This window comes from Echeneis naucrates, chromosome 24, assembly GCF_900963305.1.
Source record: "Echeneis naucrates chromosome 24, fEcheNa1.1, whole genome shotgun sequence".
Lineage (NCBI taxonomy): Eukaryota > Metazoa > Chordata > Actinopteri > Carangiformes > Echeneidae > Echeneis > Echeneis naucrates.
Genome location: NC_042534.1, coordinates 17,670,466 through 17,683,814, shown reverse-complemented (window position 1 = coordinate 17,683,814; position 13,349 = coordinate 17,670,466). Strand labels below are relative to the sequence as shown.

The 13,349-nt window shown below is 41.7% G+C and overlaps 1 protein-coding gene across 1 annotated transcript; it reads left to right on the top strand.

Annotated features, from left to right (window-relative positions):
* The first annotated feature begins 12,025 nt into the window (after positions 1–12,025).
* LOC115037621 (gamma-crystallin M3-like) lies at positions 12,026–12,589 on the top strand. The gene has a single exon (XM_029496289.1). It carries the CDS (start codon positions 12,035–12,037, stop codon positions 12,587–12,589), a length of 555 nt encoding a protein of 184 aa, XP_029352149.1. The 5' UTR covers positions 12,026–12,034.
* Positions 12,590–13,349: the final 760 nt, after the last annotated feature.

Sequence of the window (13,349 nt, the reverse complement as noted above, 5' to 3'; positions counted from 1 at the left end):
GGGATATCTACCTCCAGGAAAATGATTGAAATCATTATGTTTATTAATTGAATATATAATTAATCATTTAATAATGAAACCCATTAGCAAATTCCTTCTAGTGCCATACTCAGGTCAAACTTTCAAATTAGAAAGAGAAAAGAATGTATCTTAAAAACTTTTCATCTGAATCTTTTCAAATTTTCTGCCCACATTAATGACCACAAAAGGATGAACCCTATTGGTTTTGTTGGTCCCATGACCCCCTCAAATAAGGAAAAGTCATGAAATATGATGCAAAAAAAAAAAAACTACAATTTTTCCATTCATTCATCTTCTACCACTCATCTGTTTCCAGGTCACAGAGGGTGCTGGAGCAAATTTCAGCTCGCATTGGGTGAGGGTGGGATACACTACGGGCAGGTTGCCAGTCTATCATGGGGCCAACATACAGAGACAAAAAAAAAAAAAAAAAAAAACACACACACACACACACACACACACACCACACACAGGAAATTTAGAATCACCAGTTAACCCAAGCATGCATGTCTTTGGACAGTGAGAGGAAGTCAGAGTATCCAGAGGAAACCCACACAAGCATGGGCAGAACATGCAAACTCCACACAGAAAGGCCCCAGGCACAGGGATCGAACTGATGACCTTCTTGTTGTTGGGCAACAATGAGTTGACTGGGGTCAAACTGACCTCAAGCTTGATAGGTGGGTTAAGCTCTTGAGAGAAATTGAGAAAATTATTCTCTCATCCTCGAACCTAGTCCATCCTGAACTGCTCGAGTGACAGGCTGTTTTTGTTACAGGTTTGGGCAGGAAAATGCCCAAGAAATATTTCAATGTTCAGAGCTCAGTTACTGTTTCTGCCAGGACATGAACCCAGTTCTCTAGAGCAATAGACAATGATAATACTGCTCAGCTACAGGAAGAGGTAGCATGCAATTCCTCCCAGGGGAGCCGAGGCAAGGAAAACCAGGAGACACACAGGCAAAACTCAAAGTCAGGGGCAGAAGGCAAGACAGGCTGCCAGGACAGAAACAAGGAGACGTGGTCAGGGGCAGAAGGTAGGTCAGGTTACCAAGACAGAGAGGAGTGGCCAGGGACAGGCACACAAAAACTACCTGGCAGCATCTGTGAGGATCTGGGCTGTTAAAATACTGAGTGGAGAGGGGCTTCAGCTGGGGAGACCAGGTGCAGGAGATTACGACTAATGAGGTGATGAGGCAGGAGGTGAGTGAGTCTGGGCTGAGTGTGACAGTTTCACTATTTAACAAAAGAGCGATGACCAAAATGTCATCCTTTTTTTTTTTGTCTGTTCTAATTCCTGTCTTTAGATTTCATCAGTGGCGGCTTGTTCTCAATTTTTAGGAGAAAAAGCATCTGTGTTTTTGTCTTGTCTATGGATGTCGAGCTGTGGCTCTGTAGAAATGGGCAGACTTTCTTTTTAACATTATGGGACATTTGAATTTTGGTGCCCTCGGACTGAGTTCAGACTGATCATTCTGCACTCAACACACTGTTAAATTGTTGTTTAAGCCTGCCAAACATTTACATACATAATTACACACTTTAATGGGCAAAGCTGATATCTCAGAAGATGACAGCTCACAGCTGGCAGGTGACTATATCTTAGCTTTGGCACATGGTAAGTTATTCAGTGGATACAGTTCTAACAGTTGGTTCTTGAAATGTAGGCCAAATGTCGCTCACCACCCGTATTGTTAGATGTTGATATTTTGTTGAATCTAGGAATTTTGATGACAAAAATTCAATTTCAGGCTGCATAAAACACTGACTTTGTAGCTGTGAACAAAACCCAATGAACGCCAAACCTCATAACATCAGTTAGCCAATGTTGGGTTTTGCACTAGAGAAGATTTATTGTCAATTGACAAAGTTAACTGCTCCTTCCCATTTGCTACCTGTCACAAATTTGTCTTTAAAGGGTAGGTGAAGTATTGAATCAAGTTGATGTGATTTGCTAAATGGATGTCCACTCTATTTTGTAGCATGGATGCCACCATCTTTCACCACTGTAACCCGTGACGTCATCGGGTTGGTTGGGGTGCAAGAGTTACAGTGTTAGCAGTGGTTGTTTATGACAGATCGTCAAAGATGGAGCCACAACAACATGGAAAACAAAAGGGAGGCCACTACTGTATTGCTCTTGGTTGTCAAAATGCATTTTATAGAGTGAAAGCTTAGGGCAAAACAGTCAGTATCCATAAACTGCCACTGGAGCAGAGAGTTGTACTGCGGCTCTAGCTAACGGCAATGGAGAGGGAGAATCCTTCGATGGGCACTGGCTCCAGGATTTCCATGAGCATTTTTTGGAGGAAGATTATACAGCGATGAAGACCTTTGAGTCAGGCAAACTAATTGTCCAGCGGAACAACAAACTAAAGCCTGAAGCTGCAACCTCTGTTTTTGATTTTAATGCTTATAGCCCGGCTTAGGGTTAGGGTCACCCTAAACAATCGGTGGCTCTGCTACCTCTTCCTCCCATACTACTGGTTGTTTAACTTGCCATATGGGCTCAAAGGCATAGGCAATGGGACATGTGAAATCAAAATGCCTGTGCAGCCCATTGTCATCCATTTCCAAAAATGTTTTCTTTAAAACTTTGTGGTTCAGACACGCCTTGACATCCAGCCGCAAACCAACCAACCAATCCGGTGATGTAGCTTCTTACGCCAGTCCAACATGGCAACTTGCATGCTAAATAACCAGGCTAAACTTACAAAAGACAAATATCTACGGTTTTACAGCTATTTGAGAGCAAAGTGTTCATTCTAATATAGCTGAGCACCAGCATTGCCAAGATTATGAACGTTTCACTTCCCCTTTAAAGAGTAATTTTTACACCCATTCCATCCATTACAGACCAACCGGTCAAGAGCTTGGGGAAGATCTTTGACGCAAGCTTAAGATACCACTGTCATCCAGAAGTCCATGCAAGAACTTGACACTTGGCTCATCAAGGTTGAAAGGTCTGGTCTACCTGGTAGATTTAAAACCTGGATTTACGAGCACTTCACCCTGCCCAGAGTCTTGTGGCCTCTGCTGGTCTACGCAGTCCCAATAACAACAGATAAGTCCCTCAAAAGTAAAGGAAAGGGATCTTGTTGGAAGTAGCCTTCTCTGGAAGTGGCTGGGCTTTCCATGCAGCCTCACCAGCACAGCATTGTACAGGACAAGCAACAGCTACCATTCAGTGGACTCAAGGAAGAGTCCATGGTAGCTCACGTTCTTGAAGCCCTCTAATACAGGAACTCCAAGGACACTAAAGTGTCAGCAACCAGCATTGTGGTGAGGACAAGAAAGAAGAGGAGAGCAGAGAAAGCAGTGGAGGTTGCAGTCACCCCTAAGACAAAAGGTGCTGGTGGCAGAGCGGGGCTAGGCTACAAAGGACCCATGTTGGCAAGGAGAGATATCACCTTTTCAAGGAAGACGTCAGAGCAGATGTGGAGGAAGAGGCAGTAGGACTCTGGCAGCAGGGAGCATGTACCAGTTAGGAGCGTACACAACAGCGCAGGATCACCTGGTCAAATATCATGCAGGCAGATTTCCATCAGTCCAGTCCACTACAAACGGGTAAAAACATGTAAGAAGACTGGGTTAGCAATATGGATAGCTTTAGCAATGGTGACAGCTATAGCGGTAACAATAGTAACATCAAATATAGCAATATAAATAAATAGCGATAACAATCACAATGGCACAGCAACCGCAATCGCACCAGTCTATGAGATGAAAGCTGGGACAGCTCTCTACTGCAACTGGCGCACGGGAAAAAGCGAAGATGGAGAGCCACAGAGCGTCTTTATTACCTGTGTGACCCCTGCTGAGGGCACTGGCGTCCAGCCAATGCCCTCCTGTTCAAACTCAGAACCACACCTTAGGTGTGGATCCTGGGGTAGTGGCGCCATTTTCAAACAGCCAGACAACTCTGGCCCAGGCTTCAGTAGGGACATGGCTCATTAAAACATCTCCTCAGTGGCTGCCCCAAGGCTCTGGCAGATGTACGCTATTGCTGGCGACATGACTAGGTGCTTAAAGCAGTTGCTGAGAGTTTGTCATTCATTCAGTGTCAGTCATTAACACTGGCAAACGCCACCACACACCAAAGAAATCAGCCACTTTCATCAAAGTTGAAGAAAAACTCCAGATTCCAAATCCATCAACAGGCCTCCTCCACACCTCTGCAGGCTGGGAAAATGGCTGACGTTCCCACAGTACATTGCAACAACTTCACTCTGTTCAAATATGATCATCACCTCAGAGACCCAGACACGCCTGCTCATACTGGAACTGACAGTGCCTTGGGAAGAGCACATTGAGGAAGACAACAAGAGGAAGCGTGTCAAGTACCAGGAACTAGTGGAGGAGTGCCGTGGCAGAGGCTGGAAAACATTCTCCAAGCTCATAGAAGTTGGTTGTAGAGGATTTGCAGGATGTTCTCTCTGCAAGGGCATCACATGAGCAGCTGAGAAGAGGGCCATTCAATCTGCCAGTGAGGTTGCAGAAAAAGCCACTAGGTTGCTTAGGTTAAAGAGAGCTGATCCATGGGTAGTTGCTGGGACACAAGTTGGGGCTTGATCAACCTTGCCTGAGTCATCTTGGCGAGGGTGTATGTTGTGAGAGCTGAAACATCTTATGACCCCAGGGCACAACACTGAAGATGCGTCACGGTGCATCCTGGAGATGTTTCTGAAGACTTGGTTTGAGCTTGAACAGATAGACTGTTACTACATCAGAATCTCTGATCTTCTTTTCATCACCTTGACTCCCGAACATCATAAATGTTTCAAAACCCATCGATTGCTTTCACCCTCTCTACCTGGTGGAAAACTCTGGAGGCTGCAGATTCTCAACTGATACCCTATATGTTCTCCCCAATCTGGCATAACTCAGACTTTGCGATTAACAAAATCCCTCTCTGTTTTAGCACATGGCAGCAGAAAGGAATCACCCATCTCCATCAAATCCACCAAAATAGCTTGCTTAAGCTACACACGCAGGCTTATTTGAAACTTTTGAAATAAGAAATGGAAAGTTTGTGGTGTTAAACTATGAGGACAAATGCAGATACTCATACTTTGATGGTACATATCCTGACCTGTGACATCATAGTGCATCTCTTCCTCTGACCTCCTAGAGGTCAGCTTCTTTCATGGCACAATGTGACTGTCAGCACTCATTCGCCAGCCTAATGGGAAAAGCACTACATAATCAGCGCTGCCATCACTGAGCAATGTCATTAGGAATGCCTGGGTGAGCTTCTCTGGCTGACCCAACACTGAGCACAGCCCCCTGCCGCCCTGTGACCTCTTTGAGCACCAGACCCAAACAGCATTATGAGTGCCCCTTACCCCTTGATATAATAACCCGACATAAAAAAAAAAAAATGTTACCTATATACATGATGTGAAAAAGCTGCCATTAGATATTTATGCTGTGAGTGTTAAAAGTGTACTTGGAACTTCCCTCTCTACAGTCTCAAGTACTATAACACATCCAGGACTGTAATTTTCCTCCTTTCTCCACTCACCTTCTTTAGTGTTAATCCTGAAACTGCCACTTCATCTGCTTTCTATATCAAGCTTTCAGGCCGACCTCAACTCTACTTTGATGTCTTCACTTCAAATGATATTTCAACATTCCTCAGTGCTTGCTGAAAATTGAACATCTTTAATCTTATTTCAGATTTCATATTATTTATGTATATATTATTTATTTATTTCATAAAAACTAATACTTTATTTTGGTGTAAGGTGAAGAATCTATTAGATTGCCATTTGTCCCTTTTTCAGTGGCTACAGTTTCATTTTATCAGGGCTGTGTGGGTGAGGACTCAGATGCAGGAGACACAGATGAGTTCTGGTGAGAAAAATGAATGCTTTTAGTTAAAAAAAACAAACAAACAAAAAAACACTAAAAACACAGGAACTTAAAAGTGTCTCTGAGGCTGTGGCCATGGATCAGAGATGACACAAATGAAGAAGAGAATCTGACAAAGACTAGAACGAAAACAAGACTTAAATACACAGTGACTAAACAAGACACAGGTGAACCACATTAGGGCAGGGCAATCACATGGGAGGGAGACATGGCTTCCAAAATAAAACAGGAACAACAGAACAGAAAACTAAATCCCTGACACATTTAATATATTGTAATCAACTCCATCCATTCTTAACAAATCAACACGTCAAAACATCCAAAGAGTAAACAATGTTTTAAATGTTTCCTCTGTCAATTTCTTTTACACGAGCCCTATTTATATTCATTCAATTAAGAATATGATCATTCAACTATAGACTTGTACCTCCTCATAATGCAAATCAGGCATTAAAAATTTCAACATAATTTTGTCTTGTATGCCGACATGCTAGAGACATCCAGAGCTGGGTGTGTATTGTTTAATTTACTAAGTTGGTGTTCTTTTATATCTATTGAGCTGTCTCTTCCGACCATTATGTGATGATACACTGATGAAGATATAATTAGGAACATCCATTCATATATATGCTGAAGCCAATCCCAAGGCAGGGTACAGGTCACCAGTCCATCACAGGGCCAACACATAGAGACAGACAACAACCATTTGCATTCACATTCAGACCTACGGGCAATTTAGAGTCATCAATTAACCCAAACATGATGTCTTTGGACGGTGGGAGGAAACCGGAGCACCCAAAGGAAACCCACGCAGGCACGAGGAGAACATACAAAGTCCACACAGAAAGGCCCCAGGCTTTGCGGATTAATGACTTCGGTTAACAACACCAACCACGTTGTCGTGCTGCCCATAATTATGAGCATTGTATCCTTTTTTTTTACTTGAAAATAAAATTACTAAACAACCTTAAGAGTGGTTGCAATTTGCCAGTTGTCATGGAAATGACGCAGTTATAATCATAGTCTTTCTATAAAAGCGAAAATAGACTCTGAGCCTGACAAGTCAAGCAAATGCTGAAGATCTTTAAACCTACATTCTGTTTATTGATCATCAGGGAGTTACCCTATGGGTTTTAAAAAGAAGTCAGATTGTCCTGAGGTCTATGTGAAAATGTTCCTACTCGTCACTTGATTTAGTAGCAGGTCAGAATCAGAATATGATACTATCCTGTTTTCAAAAAATCAAGATGGCTCACAAACCAGCGGGTGATGCCACGATGAGTTTCCAAATGGTTATTCCTACAAGAGTTGTGGAAGAGTCAGAGAAAATACACAGCCAGTGGAAACTGACAAAAAGTATTACAGTATATATGAGTATCATTTCAGCTAGTACTAACTTCAAAGTCTAATTGTAGCTGAACTGATTCTGAAAGTACTAAAAGGGCCATATAGAGGAAGTATTTTCTCTGCATTTAACTTCCTGGTTTTTTAGAATTTCCATTGGTAGTCTGGTCAAAACACTCTCAATTGCAAAACTACTCAGCTCTCACCTCTGCTTCCTTTTTGTCTTTACATAAACTTCAATATAAGGATTCCTTTAAGTTTCATGCACATCACTTATGATTCATAATTTAAACTGTCCTGTAGTGTTAATAGCGTTTTAGTGAAGATGGAAGAGAAGTTTCTGGCTTGTTGGACTCCTGTGACTGGTTGGTCTCCAGCTCTATGCAGTGTAATGAGCAGCAATTACTCTGTATGACAAGTTAACGTTAAGTCACTGCCGAACCAAGGTGAACACCTCTTATCAGCCTTCAGTTAATCAGTAAACCTGTCCTGTATATCAACATCTGTGCTGCTCCACATTTCTGACTCATGGCCTCAGAACACAGTTTGGCTGAAAGACTTTATTTTCTATTTTCAGGCTGTTTCACTTGGCTGTGTTCTTCTAAGGATTGTAAATATGTTGGTTCAAGTGATCATCTGTGAGCTGTCTTTATTTTGGCTGTGCAGTCTCTGCACTGCATTCTCCAGAGCATTTTCGTGTTTTGTTGAACTAATGAAACAACATTGCTTCTACTCTGAGAGTAGAAATTAATTTTTTAGAAGTAGAAGATTCCAAGAGAAGAAAATTATTTTGTTTTTGCTCATTCTCTATGACAATGTAGACATATTGTTATGCAGTTTCTGAGGTTGACATTAAATCCACCTAAGTGAATATGCTTCCAAAAATCCCCTGTGCATTGAACCAGGAGGGTTTTAGCTGTTGACTTCCTGTTTTTTTACTCTTCAGGTTTTACTTCCTTTTGTCGATCCACTCGTTTGTCCATCAATTATCATCCTTTATCTTTGCAAGTGACTTCTAAAGTCACATTTCTGCTATTGGCTCCATTGGATGATGTCATAGCTCATCAGTGTCTCATTTATAGGCCTAGCTGTCAGTTGCTTGCATACCCAAATACATTTAAGCAGCCATTGATTCACCCATTTATCAATTTCTTTCACTTGGCAGCAGGCTTGGCAGTATGGCTCAGTCAGCTGACTGAGCAGCCCAGCTTTATGGGTGTCAGTAAGTTTTAATTTTCTGTAAAACACAAGCTGGATGTTCTGTACAACCGTTTTAAATGCTTTTGTATTCATTATAACAGCAGAGGGAGTAAAACATCCAAACCATGCTGAAAGCAGCACCGCTGGAATTAAAGAAGTGAAAATGGGAAGATTACCCACTTCTTCTGTCTTAATGTCATCCTTCACATATACAATAATGTTCACTAACTTTCTTTCTACTCATCTGCAGTTGCTCTATGTTGTATTTTCATTTGTTTTGTTTTTTTTGCTTGTTTTTTTTTAGACAATGTGACAGGTGTGAGACATCTCAAAATAATTTCTGATGATTCTGAAATAATTTTGCAGACAATGCAATGTAGAAAAATTAATAATGTCTATAATGAAATTAATTTGTCGCAGAAGCTTTTGTGACATGGCTCCAGCAGCTGCAGTTATGACTTATGTTTCCAACTTCTATCAGTGTATGTTATTGCTTAATCTGTTTCTACATGCCAGCCATCACTGGAGTCAATTGCAGGTGTCACTGGGCAAGGTTAAGAATATAAGGAAAACAAGCAATTAGTCAACAATTTGTCTGATGTTCACGTCATTGAATTTCATAACAACACTCGAGGAGGTGGAGGGAACCCACGCAGCAACACTCCACAGAGAAAGGCCCCAGAAGTGTACACCCAGAAACTTCTTCCAGTGCTAACCACTGCAGCCCAGGGCTCCTTTGTCATGATTATCACTAGTTTTATTCATTAATATACTTCATAATTTTCTCTCCGTTGCCTTGAAAAGTCTAAGTGCAGTGTATGCAAAAAAAGAAATTGCAGCAGAGCACATGTTCAGACTGCCCCTGCTCTTGGTTCCGCATTTTAAGTTGTTGCACATTTTTTCACATTCCGGTTTTACCATGTCTGTGGGCACCCACTGCCTTCTCATAACAAGGACACAACAACTATATTGAGATATATTCTGACCTTTAGTTCACATCATGACTGTGCAACAGCTATATTGGAGATTGAAATGGCCATATGTAAGTTTTACTACATTAGCAGCATTAGTATTATCAGCTGTGTATTTTCCAAAAAGTGACATCAAACTCTTTTTTTTTGTCAATCTATGAGCTGTTTCCAGAGGTATAAAGCAACCCTCTTCTTTTGGTTTTATCTTTAAGTGGCAATGTTACATGCTAATTAGCTAGCCCATGTCTGAGCACATTATTACTAAAGGGAATCACTCTAGCATCCAGGCTGCCCTGAAGACCCACTGCTGTCCAAGGGAAATTTCATTACCTGTCTTGTAAATGCATACTCGATGCCACAGAAGACTTAAGACAGAGCGCATTTAATCAAATACACAAACTGACTGAATCAGAGCATAAGAGACTGCATCAACAGTTACAACACCTCAAATCAAATCAAATCAGATTTATTTGTATAGCGCCAAATCATAACAAAGTTACATCAAGGTACTTTACATATAGAGCAGGTCTAGACCAAACTCTTTATAAATTTATTTAAAGAGACCCAACAGATCCCCTGATGAGCAAGCACTTTGCAACAGTGGCAAGGAAAAACCTCCTTGAAGAGGCAGAAACCTCAAGCAGAACCAGGCTCAGGGGGGGCGGCCATCTGCCTCGACTGGTTGGGTTGAGAGTGGGAGAGAGAGAGAGAGAGAGACAGGCATGTCTCGGGGGGGGGGGGGGTGTAGGCAGGAACATGTCGCTGCATGAAGTTCATGGAGTTGCACTGTAATACAGAATTCATGAAATATGGGACCAGCAGGTGTTGCAGGAACATGGGATGGTGATGAGTCACCACCTGCAGGATGAGGACAGGGAGAGAGAGGAGAGGAACTGGGAGAGACTGAGACTTTGGCAGAACATGGTTAGTAAATCCAGTATAAATGCTTAGAACTGGATGAAACTGTGTTTTTTTAAGAAGGATGGTTCTTATCAACGCATGCAAGGGGGGAGGAAAGGAGAGCGAACGAGATGGAGGGAGAGAGAAAGAGGGAGAGGGGGAGAGACAGAGAGAGAGAGAGAGAGAAGCTCAGTCCTTCTCCCAGCAGCCTAGGCCTATAGCAGCATAGCTAAAGAGTAGAGGACTTTAACTTTTTAACTATAAGCTCTGTCATACAGGAAAGTTTTAAGCCTGGGCTTGAAAATTACTAAAGAGTCCGCCCCCCGGACCGATGCTGGAAGTTGGTTCCATCGAAGAGGAGCCTGATAACTGAACGATCTGCCTCCAGATTTACTCTTGGAGACTCTAGGAACCACAAGTAAACCTCCATCTAGAGAGCGGAATGGCCTGCTAGGACAGTAAGGAACTATGAGCTGTCTGAGATATGATGGAGCTTGGCCATTAAGAGCTTTATATGTTAAAAGAAGGATTTTGAATTCTACTCTATATTTTACTGGCAGCCAATGAAGAGCAGCTAACACAGGAGAGATACCTGCATCATTGTTCCTGTGCATCTGTCTGCATGTAACAACACACAGGAAAGACCACATGTAGTCAATGGTGCTTCCTTTTTCCTGCACAAAGTAACAACCTCAGGTCAGAGCAATGAAGTTGCTCAGATGCTACTACATAACCATTAAACTAAAAAATGCTGAAATCATCAAGGATCAACTGATTCTGTATGGTAGGAAAAGACGTTGTACCTTTGAGAGGATTTGCTGTTGTACTTTTTGGAATATCATTAAGTATTAAGTATCAAGTAAAGTATTCTATTTTAAAGATTAAAGTTTTTGATTATATTTAATTATACAAAGTAATTATTTAATAATCGTGAAAATCTTCAATCCTGCTGCTGACCAGCTGCTTTTGCTACACTGCCACTGCAGATAACTTCTACCTAACAGCCTCTCCATCTGCTGAACCAGTAATTTCACCAACTAATAACAGATGTAGTTTCCATTACCAGTTTCAAAGGAAAGTGTTTGACTATGTGAACTATAGCTCTTTTCTGCATATCTTTATTTTACTGCAAAAAAATTGTCAGTGTAATAAAAATCAAAAAATTATATCTTCAATTTCCACTGTGACATCTGAAAGAAATGATCCTGATGTCAATTAATTATATACTTTGTACTAAGTCACAGCTATAACTGGTAGGGCTATTTCAGTGTGATTACACTGAAATAGTCAATAAGCTATTATTTATCGCAGAGGTCAGAATTCTTTTTTCGTAAAATGAACGTTTTCCCTGAAAGCATTAACAAATGACGATGCAGACTGTTAAGAATAAGACAACAAAACAAAAAAATAATTCAATGCTGAGGATGGTTTGTGTAATTACAAAGGCCCTATTGTTCCTTGTTAACCCTTTCAAAAAGCTTTTGTATGACAGTATTCAAAGTGAAACCGCCTCTCCAAGGTCTTTTGGAGAACAACTGCTAATGTTGACAGGTCTCAATGCTCTATGGGCTTCTATGGCAGGTTGCTGGGTCAGGCTGTTTCAACAAAGGGGACCTCTGCTTGTCAGGTATAAAAAGGAAGGTCCCCAGCAAGTAGACAAGCAGGTCAGCTCCAACAGCAGCAACAGCAACAGCAGTATTGCCTCCAGTGACAACATTAGCAAGGATGACTTCCAGTAGCATGAACATGATGAGCAAGATCATCTTCTACGAGGACAGGAATTTCCAGGGCCGCTCCTATGAGTGCATGAGTGACTGCCCTGACATGTCCTCCTACCTGAGTCGCTGCCATTCCTGCAGGGTAGAGAGGGGCTGCTTCATAGTCTATGACCGCACCAACTTCATGGGAAACCAGTACTTCATGAGGAGGGGCGAGTATTCTGACTACATGAGCATGATGGAGATGAGCGATTGCATCAGGTCCTGCCGCATGATCCCCATGTACAGAGGCTCTTACAGGATGAGGATCTATGAGAGGGAAAACTTTGGTGGTCATATGCATGAGCTGATGGAGGACTGTGAGAATGTCATGGACCACTACGGAATGTCCAACTTCATGTCCTGCAACGTGATGGAGGGCCACTGGCTGATGTATGAGCAGCCCCACTTCAGAGGAAGAATGATGTACATGAGGCCTGGAGAGTACAGGAACTTCAGCAGCATGGGCATTAGCAGCATGAAGTTCATGAGCATGAGGCGCATCATGGATTCCTGCTACTAGATGACAACCCATGATGGTGCAGCAATTCATTACAAGCATCTGCAGCAACGCTGAATTAACGACAGCAAATGGATGACAAAAAATTGAAGAACACTGAACTGCGCATCCAAATGTCTCTGTAGCTGATAAAAAAAAAAAAAAAAAAAACATGAAAAACCTCAACAATCCCAATAAAGGCTGCTTTGTTATAAAAATATGTTGGAGTTTAGGCTTTTCTTTTCCTCCAAATAAGGATCAGACGGATGAATCTGAGTTTGACAATGGGTGTTTCTGTTGTTAATATGCCCTGTCCTTCCTGCTGAGCTTCTGGTAGCTGAAGAGATATCATAGGATGAGAAAGGAAAGGGGAAAAATATCCCCATTCAAGTCGTTTAATAAAGAGAAATAGCCACCTGTTAAATGCCTGTTCACATGAACTTTGCTCTGTTGAGGCCATTGATGCTACAGACTAAACTACAAAATGCCATTATGTCCTGCACACCAGGCTCTTCAAACCATTTGTTTCTCCCTCTCATGTTGCACCAACACCTATCTCTCCACAGAAGTCAGGCCTGTGTTTTTTGCAGATGAACTAGGCAGACAAGGGCAAGATAATAAGGAAGACATTAGACAACTGCAGAAATAATTAATGAATTATGCTGAAAATAAATGTTCAATGTTTTTAATGTTTTTAGACATCTGTGATCTAACCCTAACCCAAACCCTTTTGGAAAAAGGTGTAAGGAGGCTAATCCCAAACTAAACAATGAGCTTCTCTATA